The 17,693-nt window shown below is 33.1% G+C and overlaps 1 protein-coding gene across 1 annotated transcript in view; it reads right to left on the bottom strand.

Moving 5' to 3' along the window:
* Positions 1-8,190: 8,190 nt before the first annotated feature.
* LOC126885032 (pyrethroid hydrolase Ces2e-like) overlaps positions 8,191-17,693 on the bottom strand; it is a 93,701-nt gene continuing 84,198 nt past the window's right edge. The window contains exon 8 of the mRNA XM_050651449.1: positions 8,191-8,575. Within this exon, the coding sequence (XP_050507406.1) occupies positions 8,259-8,575 (317 nt within the window). The 3' untranslated portion in view covers positions 8,191-8,258. The remainder of the gene's footprint in view (positions 8,576-17,693) is intronic.

Here is a 17,693-nt window from a genome sequence, read left to right as displayed (position 1 = left end):
GTTTCCCATATACTTTTTATCAGGCTATGTATCTCCTTGTGTAGTCTTTTTCCTCCTGCCTTTATCATTTCCGCCGATATTTCCGTTATTCCTGGGCTTTTATTGTTTTTTTGCCCTCTTATTTCATTTTCTAATTCTTCCCTCGTAGGTGTTTCTATTACTATATGGTCATCTTCAATTTCCTGGATTGTTCCCCTTTCTTCTTCGTTTTTGTTTAAAAGTTGTGTAAAATAAGTTTGCCAATTTCTCATTATTTCCCCGGGTTCATTTATTAATATTCCTTCCTCATTTTTCATATATGGGTTATGTTTCTGATATCCCCTTTCCATTTTTCTTGTTTCCTGGTAAAAGGATCTTATTTCCTTTTTTTGGAATTTTTCCTCTATCACTTTGAGTTTTTCTTCGTTGTATTTTCTTTTTTTATTTCTGCATGTTCTCTTCATAATTCTCTTCAGTTCTCTATATTCTTGTGTGCTAATGTCACTATTATTTCTTAAGTTTTTTATTCTTATTTTTCTAATTTCTTCTGCTATTTTTTGACATTCCTCATCATACCATTCTTTTGCTTTTTGTTTTCTATTACCTTTAATTAATATTTCTTTACTGGTGTTTAAAACTGCTTCTTTTATGCTTTCCCACTTTTCTTCCGGGTCTAGTGTTTCTGGTTCTTCGTTTAGTCTGCTGGTTATTTGTTGTTCGTACTTCTTCTGTGTCATATTATCTTTTAGTATTGCTGTGTTAAATTGTTTTTTGATTTCTTTGTCCCTTTGATTGTCTTTCTTTATATTAGCATTTATTCTATAGGCTGCTCTTACCAAAAAGTGATCTGAGTCACATTCCGCTCCTCTCATACTTTTTATATTTATTATATTATGGGCGTGCTTCTTCTCTATTAATATGTGGTCTATTTGATTTATTGTCCTTTTGTCAGGGGAAATCCACGTTCCTTTATGTATATCTTTTCTGCGTTGGTATGTGCTTTTTATTACCATTTGTCTTTCTGTGGCAAAACCTATAATTCGTTGACCATTATCATTTGATACATCGTGTTTACTGTATTTTCCTGTTATATTTTCATATATATCCTCTTTTCCCACTTTAGCATTGCAGTCTCCCATTACTATTTTGATATCAAATGCTGGTAATCTGTCATATTCTCTCTCTAGTTGCTCATAGTATGCATCTTTGTCTTCTTCGGTGGCGTCTTCTATTGGTGCATGTACATTTATTATGCTTATGTTTCGTTGATTCCCTTTTAACCTGATTGTGCACATTCTATCTGATATCGGCTTGAAATTCATCACTCTGGTTTTCCATCTTTTCTGTATGATAAAGCCTGTTCCTAGCAATCTGTTATTCCCCCCACTTTTAAAAAATACTATATCATCTATTTCTACTATTTCTGTGTCTAATTGTTTTGTTTCTTGTAAAGCTAATATATCTATTTCATATCTTTTTGTTTCTCTAATTAATTCTTTAAGTTTTCCCGTTTCATAAGTGCCTCTTACGTTCCATGTTCCCAAATTAGTTTTCATTTTCTTGTTTTTAATCCCAATCGTCTCCTTGTTCATTGCCGTTGTTGCTACCGTTTCATTTACGTCGTTTAGTTTTTTTGGTTTCTGTTTTGGTTTTCTATTTTTAAGAGTTGTTGCTGATGTTTATTCCATGTCCATACCTCCTCATTTATTTTTATTTTTTGAAATCCTACCTTGACGTTTTTTCCTTCCAATTTAGCCTCTTTTGCCTTCGTTCTGATTTTACCCTGTATCATCCGTTCATTTTTGTCCATGTCGTCATTAATATATATTTCTTTTCCCTTTATGTCTCTCAATTTGCCTTTATTTTTCATAATTTCTTCTTTGTCCGTTGCATTTTCGAGCTCAATCAAGCAGGATTTACTTCCAATTTTTCTTGCGCTTTTTATTTTTGTCTCAACTTTTAGTGCATTGCATAAAAAATCTTGGACGTTATCTTTTGTTATGTTTTGATCGTAGGTATCCATATCTACTCCCTGCAGTATTATATTATTTCGTCTTTTGTCCTTTTCCATTCTGTCTATTTTATTTTCCAATTCTTCCACTTTTTGTTGGGTTTCTCTGTTTTCCTGTTTCAGCTTTTCATTTTCTTGTCTGAGTTCCTTCATTTCCGCTCTGTACTCTTTTTGTTCTTCTCTTAGTTCCCTTATTTCCATTGTGATAATATTTAGGCTCTCCAATATTTTTTCTAGTTGCCTATCATTCCCAGGCGACCGATGTACTTTTTTACTTCTGCTATCGTCTGCCTCATCTTCCGATTCATCTCCTCTTTTTCTTGTCTTTTCGTCCACACTATACTCGTTCTCAGCCATTTTGTACGTAGCGTTAACTGGGCACACCCGTTTCAACCACGCGGAGGTATGCCCAATTATCCACGCACCAAAATTGCTTTTGTTTTTCGGCAGGTGTTTCTATTTTTTTTAAATCCGGCAACACCGCTTGAAATTTGACCAGCGTTCGCCAGTGTTTATAAGCTTATCTGTTAGCTGTTAACCTCACTTTTATTTGTCCGTTTAGTATTTTATACTATTTTTTACCGTTTTTACTTATATTATTCTTGCATTAGGTAGGGCACAGTTTATACCTTTCCTTTTTCACTCACTCAGCATTCAATGTTCGCTGCACCACGCGAAAATCGGGTAAAATGCAGGCGAAAATTAAAACACTTTGTTTTCTATCTAATGCCACGTTGCCAATTAACAAGGCACACATCTTATGGTAGGGGAGCCCAAGCGGGGATTTTTGCAGTTACTCGAGCGCGTCAGATTATCATATGGGGAGAAATCTGGTGCCCTGCAGATGTACCTCTACCATATATTGGCTCTTAACACAGGGTAGTTCGTTAAGGGGGACCCGAAAAAAAATCTATCCTTAAAAATACTCGAAATTGTCAGATTAAGGTAAGGTAAGTTAAGGACATGCAAAACAGCGTATATTTAAAAAATCTGACGATTTGAGCGGGGCGTAAGGAAATGGGTAAGTTAAAAAGTTTCACAAAAAAAAGCGAATAATTCGCGAAATGAACGTTAGATCGAAAAACTAAAAATACGTGTTCAATATTTTTCAAAAATCTGTCGAATGATACCAAACATGATCCCGCACGCAATGGGTGGGGGGTAAATTTAAAATTTTAAATACAAATCCCGCGATATTTCCCAAAATAAACATTAGATCGATAAAATACACTTAATCGATATTTTTGGAAAATCTATCGAATGGTACCAAACATGACCCCCACGGAGGTGGGGTCATCGGGGCTGAAACAACTTTGTAGGACCCTATTGATACAGATTCACATACAGAGGGTTTGATGAACTGCGCTCTTACGCCTTATATTTCCGTCTGATTTAAAAGGTAATAGAAACTTACAAAGACATTTTTTAATAAAACTCGAAATTTTTGTGATAAAGTAAATATATTGCAAATAAATATAGTACCTACAGAAGAGTATTAGGTACTATTAATGTTACAGGGCTGTAACTTACTTACTTATTCCTCTTCACTCCATGCGGAGCATAGGGCGTCAACTGTCTGCCTCCATTCTGTCCTATCCTTTGCACTAATCTTTGTTTCCTCCCAGGTTTTCCCAATAGCATTAATTTCTTTATCCACACTTCTTTTCCACGTTTCTAGGGGCCTACCTGGTCTTCTCTTGCCATATGGTGTGTATTCTAGGGCTTGCCTCGCTATGTCTGTATCAGGTCTTCTTAGTGTGTGCCCCATCCAACTCCATTTCCTTTTGCATATTGTCTTAGATATAGGTACCTGGTTAGTTCCTGTCCATAATTCTTGGTTTGATATGCGGTTTGGCCAGTAAATGTTAAGAATCTTCCTTAGGCATTTATTTATAAATACTTGCATCTGTCCGATACATTTCCTTGACACTTTCCAAGTTTCTGCTCCGTATAATAACACAGTCTTCACGTTGCTGTTGAATAATCTTATCTTGGTTTTACTTGTCATCTGACGTGAAGACCACATTTTCCTTAGCATATTGAATGCGTTTTGAGCTATTCCTATTCTCCGTTTTACGTCCTCCTCCGTCCCTCCTTTGTTGTACAAAATACTGCCTAAGTAGTTTTTCTCTACCGTTTCTAATTCCGTGCCTCCCAGTAATATTCCCATTTCTCTTGGTGTATTTATTTTCATTATCTTAGTTTTTCTGATGTTTATGTTAAGTCCGACTTTCTTCCTGCCTGTGCTACTTTTTCAAGTTGGTTAAAAACATTCCATCTTATTCCAGTCTTATTACTAGTAGCCTTAGACATGATCCAGTCGATTACTATCAGGAATAAGGTTGGAGAGAGCACACAGCCTTGCCTTACTCCTGTACCAATATCTATTTGTTCTGTTAACTTGCCTTCGTGGACTATGCGTGCTGTGGACCCTTCGTAGAACAGTTTCATAATTCTGATATACTTGGGAGGCATTCCGTATTTCTCTAGCAATTTCCATAAGACTTTGCGATCTACATGATCAAACGCTTTCTTGAAGTCTATAAAGTTCACATATAGCTTATTATGCCACTCTAATAATTGCTCTATAATCGTTCTCATCGTACAAATGTGGTCAATGCAGCATCTTCGTGCCCGGAATCCAGCTTGGTTTTCTCTTATAACTTTATCAAATTCCTTCTTTATTCTTTCAAGCATGATTCGGGTCATTATTTTGCTTGTTGTGCATAGCAGGGTGCTCGGCCTCCAATTTTCACATTTGGATGTGTCGCCCTTCTTAGGAATTTTTACAATTAAGCCTTGCGTCTATTCTCTGTGTAGCTCTTCGGTTCTCCAAATTTTATTTAAAAGTGTGTACAGTATAGAGGTGGACGTTTCGATGTCAACTTTGAACTCAGTAGGGATATTGCCTATTCCGGCAGCTTTTCCCCTTACAGGGCTGTAACACCTACTTTAAAAAATGTACTATTTTAGGCTATGAGTATTTCTATTGGGGAAATCATCATCATTCTCTTTGCCTTATCCCTATGCGGGGTCGGCTTCCCTAATTGCATTTATTCTCACAATTCTATCTTGGGCCATATCAATGTTAATCCCCTTTACCAACATGTCCTGCCTTATCGTCTCCCCCCAAGTCTTCTTTGGTCTTCCTCTCCTACTCCTTCCAGGAATCTGCACTTCAGCTGTTCTTCGTATTGGGTGCTTAACGTCTCGACGTTGAACATGACCAAACCATCTTAAACTATGCTCTCTCATTTTGGGATCAATTGGTGCCACACCTAGACTTCCCCTAATATACTCATTTCTAAATTTATCCTTGCATTCGTTGTTCCTCTTTCTTTTTCACTGCCCAACATTCAGTTTCGTACATCATAGCTGGTCTTATGGCTGTATTATAGAATTTTCCCTTCAGCTTCATGGGGATTTTTCTGTCACACAACACACCACTCGCTTCTTTCCACTTCATCCATCCAGTCCTAATTCTACTGCATGAATCTCCATCTACTTCTCCATTACTCTGTAATACCGATCCTAGGTACTTAAAACTATTGCTTTTCACGATCATTTCACCATCCAAACATACCATTTTATTTGTAGTAGCTCCATCTTTAAATGAACATTCCAAATACTCTGTTTTTGTCCTACTAAGTTTTAAACCTTTTTCCTCCAGAGCTTGTCTCCACTGTTCCAGTTTTTGTTCTAAGTCTCTTTCACTATTTCCTACTAACACGACATCATCAGTATACATTAAGCACCATGGAATGTTACCCTGTAATTTCGCTGTTATCTGGTCCAAAACTAATGAGAATAAATACGGACTAAGCGCAGAACCTTGTGCAATCCTACTTTCACATGAAATTTATCAGTCTCTCCCACACCTGTCCTAACACTAGTCGTTACTCCCTCATACATATCCCCCACAATCTTTACATATACACCAGGGACTCCTTTCTTATTGAGTGCCCACAAAAAAGTTTGGTTTTCAAGTAAAGTCAAGTTTGTTGAATAAAATCAAACTTGTTTGACTTGATGCATCTTTAATAATTCTATTAAATAGACCTGCTAGCCACCTTGTTCCCGTCTCTCCCAATGCTCTCCATACTTCCCCAGGAATATCATCTGGTCCTACCGCTTTTCCTTTCTTTATTTTTTGAAGCGCTTGAGCCACTTCCTCGTTGGTTATTTTGGTGACCATTGCTGCTACTGTCTCCGTTGACTCTACAGGCTGTCTGTCAAATTCTTCATTTAGTAAGCTGTCAAAGTACTTTCTCCATCTCTTTTTGACATCCCTTTCGTGAACTAGTTTTTTATTATTTTCATCTCGGATACACCTAATCTGATTAAAATCTTTTGCTTTCTTTGCTCTCTGTTTGGCTATTTTATATATCTTCGTTCCGCCTTCCCTGGTATTAAGTTGATCGTATAGGTTTGAATACGCTTCTGCTTTGGCTTTTGCTACTGCTACTTTCGCTTCCTTTTTCGCCACCATATAGTTTTGAAGATCTGTGTCGGATCTGGTTTCTTGCCACTTTTTATATAATTTTCTCTTCTCTTTTATTTTTACTTGTACTTCGTTTGACCACCACCAAGACTCTTTATCCTCAAACTTTTTTCCTGACGTTTTCCCAAGTATTTCAATAGCAGTCTCTCTAATACCTACTACTGGCTATTTTTCTCCAAATTGTATTAGGGCTTCCTTTCATGTTCCAACATGTTTATTCTACTATTCTTCTCCTGAATAGACCTTCTTTCTCATCTTTCAGCAGCCACCACTTGATTTTTTGTGGTCCTCTCCGATATTTTTGTTTAGTTTCGCTTTCTTACTTCGATGTTTAGAACAAGTAGCTTATGTTGTTGGCTTACTGTCTCACTAACTATTATCTTGCAGTCCTTGCATTCACGTATGTGTTCTTTCCTTATCATGAAGTAGTCTATTTGGGATTGATGTTGTCCACTTTTGTAGGTAATAAGTTGAGTTTCTCTCTTTTTAAAGAATGTGTTAACAATCGCCATATCCAATGCTGTTGCTAATTCAAGCATGTCATCTCCAGCTTCATTTCTAGTTCTAAAGCCTAATCCCCCATGTATTGTTTCATATCCTGTCTTGGTTTGGCCCACATGTGCATTGAAATCACCTCCTATTATAACTTTCTCCTCTGCTGGAATATCACTCAGTACGTCTCCTAATTGATCATAGAAAGCTCTTCTTTCTTTCTCACCCAGACCTGTTTGGGGAGCATACACACATACAACATTCAATACCTCTTTATCAATTACAAATTTCACTGACATCATTCTATCACTCGTTCTTACAACTTCTACTACGTTATCTTTCATCTCACTATCAGCAATTATACCAACTCCATTTCTCGTGTTACTACTCCCTACATACCACAATTTGTATCCTTCACCTAGTTCTTTCGCCCTTTGTCCTTTCCACCTAGTTTCTTGAATACAAGCAAATTGAACTCTTCTTCGTTTGAGCTCATCCACTAACTCCAGACTCTTACCTGTAAGACTACCAAGATTCCACGACCCTATCCTGATTTTTCTAACCTGCAATGGTGTTCCCCCTGAGATAGTCCTCATCCGGAAATCCGAACGGAGGCTCATTTTACTTCCGGCACATTTTACCTCAGGAGATCCCATCATTTCAGTATAAGTTTTTTTTTATATCATTGGAGAAGGTCTTTTCATGATTGTGGCCTGAAAAGATTTTGTTTGGATATTTGATGCCTGAATGCCTTTTCTATCAGCACCATACCCTGCCCTGCACGTTTAGCCAATACACCACCAATGCAACCAAAGTGCAGTATTACCCCACATCCGCCTGCATTTTTCTGTATAGGCCAGGATCCCTACTGTAAGGACTGCCCTATAAGCCAATGTATTGTTGTTCTATTGGGGAAATATTTCTATAAAATACTGATATCGATAACGTGTATTTCGGCCTGTATTTCGCGGCAAAACCCGTTTTGCCACGAAAATTTATAACGTTTGAAAATCTATAGATACATATAAATATGTACAGTAACTGAATACACTAATAATTTGGATTGGTTGATACATACCTAAAAGTTGAGCAAATTATAAGCGTCTCATCCCTCTTACTTCGGGATTATGGATGCATAATGGAAAGGTAGGTAATTTTGGGGAAACTGAATTTTTAATTTACCTACGTAAAACAATTAAAAAATCTATGTTTTGTGTAGTGACTTTATTTTAACTTAAATAATAAAAAATCAACAGCAGTAAGTGCCAATATACATCAATAAGTAGTATATGGAGGTCTTCCATATCTCAGATACAAATCGTCCCAAAATAACATCTTGTCAGCGTTTGGAAGACCTACCACTTTTAGATCTTTGTTAATTTCTAAAAATTTCAAGTTTTCAGCCTTTTGTACAACAGAATTTGCTGGCCAGATGACATTCTGCAGTAATGATTCACGCTTTGGAGTTGGGTCGCCATATTTAATAAAGTTCGTCCATAGCCTCACCATTCGTTCTCTTGCCAAGTAATCTTCGTTACTTCCTGTTATATTATAGTCAAATAAGTAGCCCAAATCTTCAGTATGACCAACACCTAAAACCAAAATGTATATTTCAAACAACACTAATGGTAGGGGAGCCCAAGCGGGGATTTCGCGCGTTACTCGAGCGCGTCAGAAAATCACATGGGGAGAAACATTGTACCCTGTAAATGTACCCCTACCATATTTTGACTCTCAATACACGGGCGTGAGTTGGGAACAGTCCGTAAAAAATCTATCCTTAGAAAAACTCGAAAACGTCAAATTAAGACAAGGTAAGTTAAGTACATGAAGAAGAGTATTTCCGTATTTTGAAGTAGGTATATACAGGGTGATTGAGTAGTGGGGCAAGTCTCAATAGATCCGCTATACTGAGAGATAGCAATAAAAGTTAATAACAAAAATTGTAGCCAACTTTGAGCTTCACATTACAAAATTAGTTAGAATGTTACAGGTTGTTCGATAACACAGTGGCAGACCAAACTTATGTTTTTTTTTAAATATAACACCCTATATTTTATTTTAAATTCTAAATCCCGTTAACTTCTCCATTACAAAAATTATAAAGGTTTGTTATGTTATAAAGAGTACCTATCTACAAAGTTATAACCAATTTTATATGAAAATCGTAACAAGTTCAACTCCCTGTATAAATAAAAATAAGCAAAACAGCAGTGGTTTATTAATGCCATATTTTTTACGTATTGTCAAAATTTTTAAGAATGACTGATATTGATAATTTTCTTTATATCAAATACAGGGTGAGTCAAAACGCAAGTACCTACATAATTTTCTCAGTAATTTTAATTGGAACACCCTGTATTTTATATTATTATTGAAAAGTAACATTACCGTACTTTAATTTTTATATAAAATTTCCTATGTCCAAATTTATTAGTTTTCGAGATATTTTAATTTTTCAGAGCAACTTATTTTAGGTGTCTAAATTTATCTAAGTTTTAAATAAGCCGTGACTGAATTGACAATCGACAATTACTGATTATCAATCAGGTAATCAATGTAACAATGTAGCAAGTAAAGAAATAAAAATAATTTATTAGTAATCAGAGCTTCACGATACGATACAATATCGATACTTTTTAAGTATTGAGTATTGTATTGGTTATGCCAATGAAATATGGTATCGAGTATCGATTTCGGCAATACTTTCTTATAAAAATATCGTATTGATATTGATTTCGATACGATATCGATACAATACTCGATAAAATATCGACATAAAAAGGATTATACATTTGAGCTGTGTAGGCCCTTTATACCCACTTTTGCATACTTGGCAAATGGACATTATTCTAAAAATATTACGAATATTGCTTATAACTTATATGTATATTCTTATAAAGATTGAATATGGCTGAATGCTTCTGTGAAAGTCGACAAATACTTACTAATTCTGTATTGTTTAAAAACTACTTTTGAAAATATAGGGAACTCCCCGGAGATTTGGAATAAATCGCAATTCAGTATTTGTTAAAAACTATTTTTGAGTCATCATCACTTACTTCCATAATATTGCCACAAATGCCACATGATATAAACAGTGTAATCATAACAGACATTTACTCACTCTCAACAATTTCAAGTTCATGCACTCAAGTGTAAAATGTTTTAACAGCTGATGCTTGGGTTGCAGGTCACTTAATCTTTTATGTAATAAATAATTATGGTCTAAATACCTATTCCACAAAATATAATCAAACAACTGTGGCGTTTTATTTTTTTTTTCTCGATATCGATATTTTCAATAATATTTCATTTTGCAAAAAAAACATGTTTGAAAAAATTAGAAGCTAATTTTAATAAAATATTTTTAATATTTAATTATATAAGGTGTTCAAAATTACCTCCTAACACATTTATGTACCTACGCCTAAAAACGATCATTGAATGAGCTACTTACTCTACGAAGCATTTGTAAAATAGGTAACACATCGAAATACACTTTGTATTCTATTTTTCATCTCATCCCTTGTTGTTGGAGGTATTTTATAAACTTAATTATTAACGAAACCCCAAAAAATCAGTCCAGTTTATTAAATTCTGGTGATTTGGGTGGCCACGCTACTGGTCCATTGAAAAATGAAAATATCTCGAAAACTAATAAATTTAGACATAGAGAATGTTGTCTAAAAATTAAATTACGGTAATGGTACTTTCCAGTAGTGATATAAAATACAGGGTGTTCCATTTAAAATTACTGAGAAAATAATGTACTTGCGTTTTGTCTCACCCTGTATTTGATATACAGAAAATTAGCAATTTCAGTCATTCTTGAAAATTTCGACAATACGTACAAAAATATGGCATTAATAAATCATTGCTGTTTTGCTTATTTTTATTTATACAGGGAGTTAAACTTGTTACGATTTTTATATAAAATTGGATATAACTTTGTACATATCCTGTATAACATAACAAACCTTTATATTTTTGTAATGGAGAAGTTAACATGATTTCGAATTTAAAATAAAATATAGGGTGTTCCATTTGAAAAAACAAAAGTTTGGTCTGCCATTGTGTTTATAGAACACCCTGTAACATTCTAACTAATTTTGTAATTGAAGCTCAAAGGTGGCTAAAATTTTTGTTCTTAACTTTTATTGCTGTCTATTACTATAGCGGATCTATTGAGCTTTACTTCACTAATCAATCACCCTGTATTTCAAAAATCTGACGATTTGAGCGGGGTGTAAGGAAATGGGGGAGTTACAAAGATTTATAAAAAAACCGAATATTTCGAGAAATGAACATCTGATCAAAAATTTGAAAAATACCTATTCAATATTTTTCAAATATCTATCGAATGATACCAAACACGAACGACCCCCACGGAGGTGGGATGGAGGGCTACTTTAACATCGTAAATAGAAACTCCCATTTTTATTGCATATTTGGATTCCTTACGTAAGAATAAGTAACTTTTATTCGAGGCATTTTTCGAATTATGTATAGATGGCGCTATAATCGCAAAAACGATTTTTGGAAATGGAAAATCCCCACTAAAATGGAAAGCCGAACTTAACCTTTTTTGGTTTTAGGACCTAATCTTCACAACCCAAAAGGTCCCCAAGACGCTTTAGTAACTGCAAATTTAGCATCCAAGGCTCCCCTACTAGAATAGTCAAAGGGCCCACAGATTGCGTTATTGCTCGTCACTTTTGTTCGACAGGCTCGACTATTTGAACGAAAATGACGAACACGAGTTGCAGCACACTTCAGTTTTGTTTAGTAATTTGTCCGAATATGAAACGAATTTATTTGTGTGCAGTAGCGGCGGTGTTTGCCATAAAATCAAACAAAAAACTTAAACAAACATAATGGACGAAAAAATGGCGATGATTATGGTCCGAGAGCTGTTCGACATTTTTGAGTAGGTATTTTAGACAATCTGAAAATTTTTCAGGTGAATCTTCTATGATAACCTAATACAAAAATGCCGGTCTGACTGGAAGGTAGCGGTTATTTTCCCCAAAAATCCCCCCAAAGTTAAAAAAGGGTAAAAATTGTTTTTCAAAAAATATCATTGACGTGACTTTAAACTTTAAAATAATTTAAATATTTAAATATAAAGAAAATAAACAGGCCAGGTGATTTGCGAGAGATTTTAACTCTGCAGGATGCTTGCATGGGAGCCCGAGGATTATTTTCAGGGGGTGCATCTGAACCTCAGAAGATTGCATACAACTAGTATAAAATATACAACTATATATTATGCATAACTATGTACTTTCTTTCAGGACATGGGTGTGTAAGTGTTATTTTGACAGGGTATTTTTTAATATTATAAATATTCTAAAACTGACAGTTTTTTTTTGGTGAAATTTTCTAACCAAGCAGGTGATCAAATAAATTACGCGTGCATGTGAATGAAAAGCGCTGTAGGTAAGCAGCAGTGTGAGAAAGATCGTATACCGGTAGTAGTTCAGAGAAATAAGGAAAAAAATATCATGTTGGTGACACAACCCCCTCCAGGCCGAAACCAAATTTTTTGAGTAGGGCGGACATCTATGATAATAACCTATATGTTTCCTGCAGCCGATTTTGATGATATACATAGTTATAAACAAATGAAGATCAAAAACGCTAAATTTTCGCTTTTTTGGTCTATTGCCAAAAGGTTAAGCATTTTAAACAAATTTGGAAGTAAGAAACTCATAAATCATATAAAATATATAAAAAACTTCAATATGGCGTCCGATGAATATGTTTATCCTTATTGGTTACTTAGAAAATTGCGGAATAATTCATAAATTTTGAGTTTTTTTAAATATTCATAACTTATGTAAAAATTAACTTAGAACCTTCTTATTACACGAAATGCTGGGACTTCTGGTGCTTAAATTATAACCTAAATTTCATAATAATTTGTGAAATAGTTTAAAAGTTATTTAATTTGTTTTCCCAAATTAATTTTTTTTTGCAACACTATAAGTCAGAAAATGATAAAATTACAGTAATACTTTGGATAGATTATGAAAGAAGAAGATTTATGCTAATAATTTAATTTAAAAAAAGTGACAAAAAATAATTCTAAGTATCGCAAAATTATTTTTCAAGAACATGTCGATTTTATGCTTATAAGCAATTAGAATAACTTTTTAACCATTACCCGTAGAAAAATTATTTTTTCATATTTAAAGACATCATTTTTATACAAATTTAAAAAAAGAACAAATTGTCCTAGGACAATTAGGGACGAAGTTGCCCGCCCCCCCTTTTTTTAAGTCACAGCAGCTTTCTTTACAATAATTACGAAATCAAATCAGTCACATTTGAAAGAACAGACTTCAGTGTTTTAATGTACAAAATATAAAAATATATACTTTCAAACAAATCGTTCACAAGGCTTCAAAATGTGACTCTTAAAATCGGCCGGTCTTGAAAGTTGGGAGATCGATGAGAAGGGGGAAGGAACTGTTAGCTGTATCTCTTGGTCTCGCCGATGGATTTCGACTTTTCGTTTTTTAATTTGTATGTACTTTTTGCGTACAGTACGAGTATGCATTATTTAAATAAATTAATTGTTATATACACCATCAAATTTGTTTAAACCATTTTTTTTCAATTTTTTTTAAATAATATTTGAAGTAATTTTAATCACAAAACATAAATATTTATGAATAATATAATAATACATAGTTTTTTATTAAACTTAGTAATAATTTAAAGTATGAAAAAACAAATTATCCCATTCAATTGTTTCTAAAAATAGTATTGGTCTATGGAAATCAGAAAATCTCAAATGAACTAAGTTTTATTTTTTTCAATAGTATTGAAAGTAGTATTTTTCCATTCAATTGTTTCTAAAAATAGTATTGGTCTATGGAAATCAGAAAATCTCAAATGAACTAAGTTTTATTTTTTTGGTAAACATGCTATAAGATGAATGAAAAACTGAAGTTACAGAACCACCAAACAAGAGATAAACGTAATTGATTGGGGTTGGAAATTAAGCTAAGAACCGTTAGTACCGACCCGATCAAAAGATCTTCTTTATACCAGATATTTTATTAAAATAAACTATCTGCTCTTGCAAAACTGATTGCACCGAGTACTTGTTAGTACAGAGATATAAATAGTTTATGGACTTCGATAACCAAAACCTCTATCTATCACTATTATCTATTTTGGAGTTTCTTTTTTTAATCTGTATGTACTCTTTGCGTACGTTACGGATATGTTTTTTGTTAATAAAGTGGTTATTTAAATAACTATGTATATTGTGTAAACTATTTTTGGAAATTTTTTAACGATATTTTTATGATGACTTTGTTGGCAATCATAGGAGTGTATCATATGCACTTGACTTTACAATAACTTATAATAAATGGGTAACTGATAATTGTTACGTTTTTCATAAAAATACAAGTATTCCTACATAAATCTCCTTTAATTTTATTTTAATAGTCTTGTTATAATACCAAACTGTATGAAATACCTTAATTTTTATTTTTTTTGCAATCTTAAAATTATAACTTTCAATCTTGTAAGATACAATTATTACAATATTGTAGAAAATTTCTGAAAATAATTTTGTTCTTTTTGTCCTCTCTCTAATTTGGTTACATTTCATTTTTCGTTTATATCTAGTAGCATGTTTATCAATAAATAAAACCTAGTTCATTTGAGATTTTTTATTTTCAATTCAATATTATAAGCCAATGTTAGATTTAGGAATAATTGAATAGAATTAGTGTATAACAATTACAGGGTGTAACAAAAATACAGGTCATAAATTTAATCGCATATTCTGAGACCAAAAATAATTCGATTGAACCTAAATTACCTTAGTATAAATATGCACATAAAAAAAGTTACAGCCCTTTGAAATTATAAAATGAAAATCGATTTTGTGAAATTTTGACACCCCATAAAAATTTATGGTGGTTTTGTTCCTTTAAACCCCCCAAACTTTTGTGTACGTTCCAATTAAATTATTGTTGTGGTAGCATTAGTTAAACACAATGTTTTTTAAACTTTTTGCCTCTCAGTACTTTTTTCGAAAAGCCAGTTTTTATTGAGATATTTTGAATATTAGTCAAATCCACCACATATTTCTAAATATGGTTAAGTACGATTATGGAGACTTGGTAATCGTATGAAAATTTATTTATAATTTACATTTTTAGGCATATTTTGAACCATATTAAAAAAGAAGCCAAATCTTGATAAAGGTGCCTTACCGAAAAAATAATAAGAGACAAAAAAGTTTTAGAAACATTGTGTTTAACTAATGGTACCGCAGTAATAGTTTATTTGGAGCGTACACAAACATTTGGGAAGTGTAAAGGAACAAAACCCCCATAAAATTTTTATGTAAACATATTAAAAAAGAAGCCGCAACTCGATAAAAACTGCCTTATCAAAAAAATACTAAGAAGCAAAAAAGTTTTAAAACAGTGAGTTTAACTAATGGTACCACAATTATAATTTAATCGGAACGTACACAAAAGTTTGGGGGGTTTAAGGGAACAAAACCCCCATAAAATTTTTATGGGATGCACAAATTTCACTATAGATTTTCTTTAAGATGTTCCTGTCATAAGAATGATACATGTCCATTTTCAATAAAAAATCTCTAATAGTTTTCGATATATTGGAAAAAATCGATTTTCGTTTTGTAACTTCAAAGGGCTATAACTTTTTTATGTGCACATTTGTATTAAGGTAAGTTACGTCCAATCGATCTATTTTTGGTCCCAGAATATGTGATTTAATTTATGACCTGTATTTTTGTTACGCCCTGTATAACTAATGTGTACGTTTTACAATAAAAGTTACATCAAATATTATTTAAAAAATTGAAAAAAAATTGTTTAAACAAATTTAATGGTGTATATAACAATTAGTTTATTTAAATAACCCCTATTCGTAATGTACGTAAAAAGTACATACAAATTAAAAAAAGGAACAACGAAATAAATATTGAGAACCAGAGATACAGTTAACAGCTCCTTCACCCTCTCATCGCTAACTTAAGTTTCAACGCTGGCCGAATTTAAGGGCCACAATTTTAAGCTTTGTGGACGATTTCCTTGAAAGGAAATCTTTTGTATACTTGGTAAGTTAAAACATTGATGTATGGTCTTTAAAATGCGGCTAATTTTATTTCTTAATTGTTATAAACAAAGCTGCTGTGAATTAAAAAAGAAGGGTGCTAACTTCTTCCCTAATTGTCATAGGACAATTGTTTTTCTTTATAAATGTGTATAAAAATTCAGTCTTTCTAAATAAAGAAAAATAATTTTTCTACAGGTAACGGTTCAAAAGTTATTCTAATTGTTTATAAGCAAAAAATCGACATGTTCTTGTAAAATAATTTTACACTATTTAAAATTATTTTTTGTCATTTCTTTTAATTAGGTTAATAGCATAAATATTCTTCTTTCATAAACTCTCCGAAGTATTACTATAACCTCATCGTTTTCTGACTTATAGTGTTGCAAAAATCATTAATTTGAGATAAATAAATTAAATAACTTTTAAACTATTTGATGAATTGCTTTGAAATTTAGAATATAATTTAAGCACCAGAAGTCTCAGCATTCTGTGTAATAAGAAAGTTCTAACTTAATTTTTACATAAGTTATGAACATTTATATAATCTCAAAATTTATGACTTATTTTCCAATTTTCTAAGCAACAAATAAAGATGGACATATGCAGCGAAGCCATATTGAAATTTTTTATATGATTTATCAGTTTCTTACTCTTAAATTTGATTAAAATGCTTCACTTTTTAGTAATATACGAAAAAAGCAAAAATTTAGCGTTTTTTGATCTTCATTTGTTTATAACTATGTATATCATCAAAATCGGCTGCAGGAAACATATAGGTTAATAATATAGATGTCCGTACTACTCAAGAAATTTGTTTTCGGCCTGGAGGGGGATGTGTCACGAGAAAAATCTTATTTATCTGGACTATAGCTGTTTGCGTCCTCTATCGCGGCGAGTTCGTTCGCTCGAGCAAAATCACGTGACCTGATGATACCCTTTTATAAAATATTGAAAAAGTGTGATCCGTCTACTTTGCCTCCGTGCAAAACCGAATTGAGACAACATCTGCTCAAGAACTCAGTATATCACGAACATTTAGCGAAACGCATATTTGCAAGTCCCCAGTTCTTTAACACCTAACGGAAATGTATGGATTGTAAATATGGATAAATTGGATTTTAATTGGTTTGAGGGAGATTGTTTGCCGTTTATGATCAGCTTATGATGGTATAGTTCATCAGCAAACCAAAGATAATTTCAGAAATATTGCTGAAGGTAAGCTTACATGTTCTTTTTATAACTGAAATCTTTTTTTAGTTAATTCAATTTTCTGCTTCTTCGTGTGCCTCATCCTTTCAGGACAATGGCGATTATAACGGCCCATTTTATTCTATCTGCAGCGATTCTGAAGAGTTATATTGTTGTTTTTACACTCCACTACTTTAAAATTTTCAAACAGGATATGCATTGTCTTCCCGGTTCTCTTTTTTCGTGCACTTTTTCTTCTACAGTACGTAAATCGTTCTGCTGGACATAGGAAATATACAGTGAGATAATTGTGGCAACTGCGCTCTCTCGATGATAAAATGGTTTTGCATTAAGGGGCATTAACCTCAAAATTGACAATTCATTTCAACTGACACAAATAAA

Source organism: Diabrotica virgifera, chromosome 5 (genome assembly GCF_917563875.1).
Source record: "Diabrotica virgifera virgifera chromosome 5, PGI_DIABVI_V3a".
In the NCBI taxonomy this organism is placed as follows: domain Eukaryota; kingdom Metazoa; phylum Arthropoda; class Insecta; order Coleoptera; family Chrysomelidae; genus Diabrotica; species Diabrotica virgifera.
Note: the sequence above shows the minus strand (reverse complement) of the source record. Positions and strands in the feature narration are given on the sequence as shown.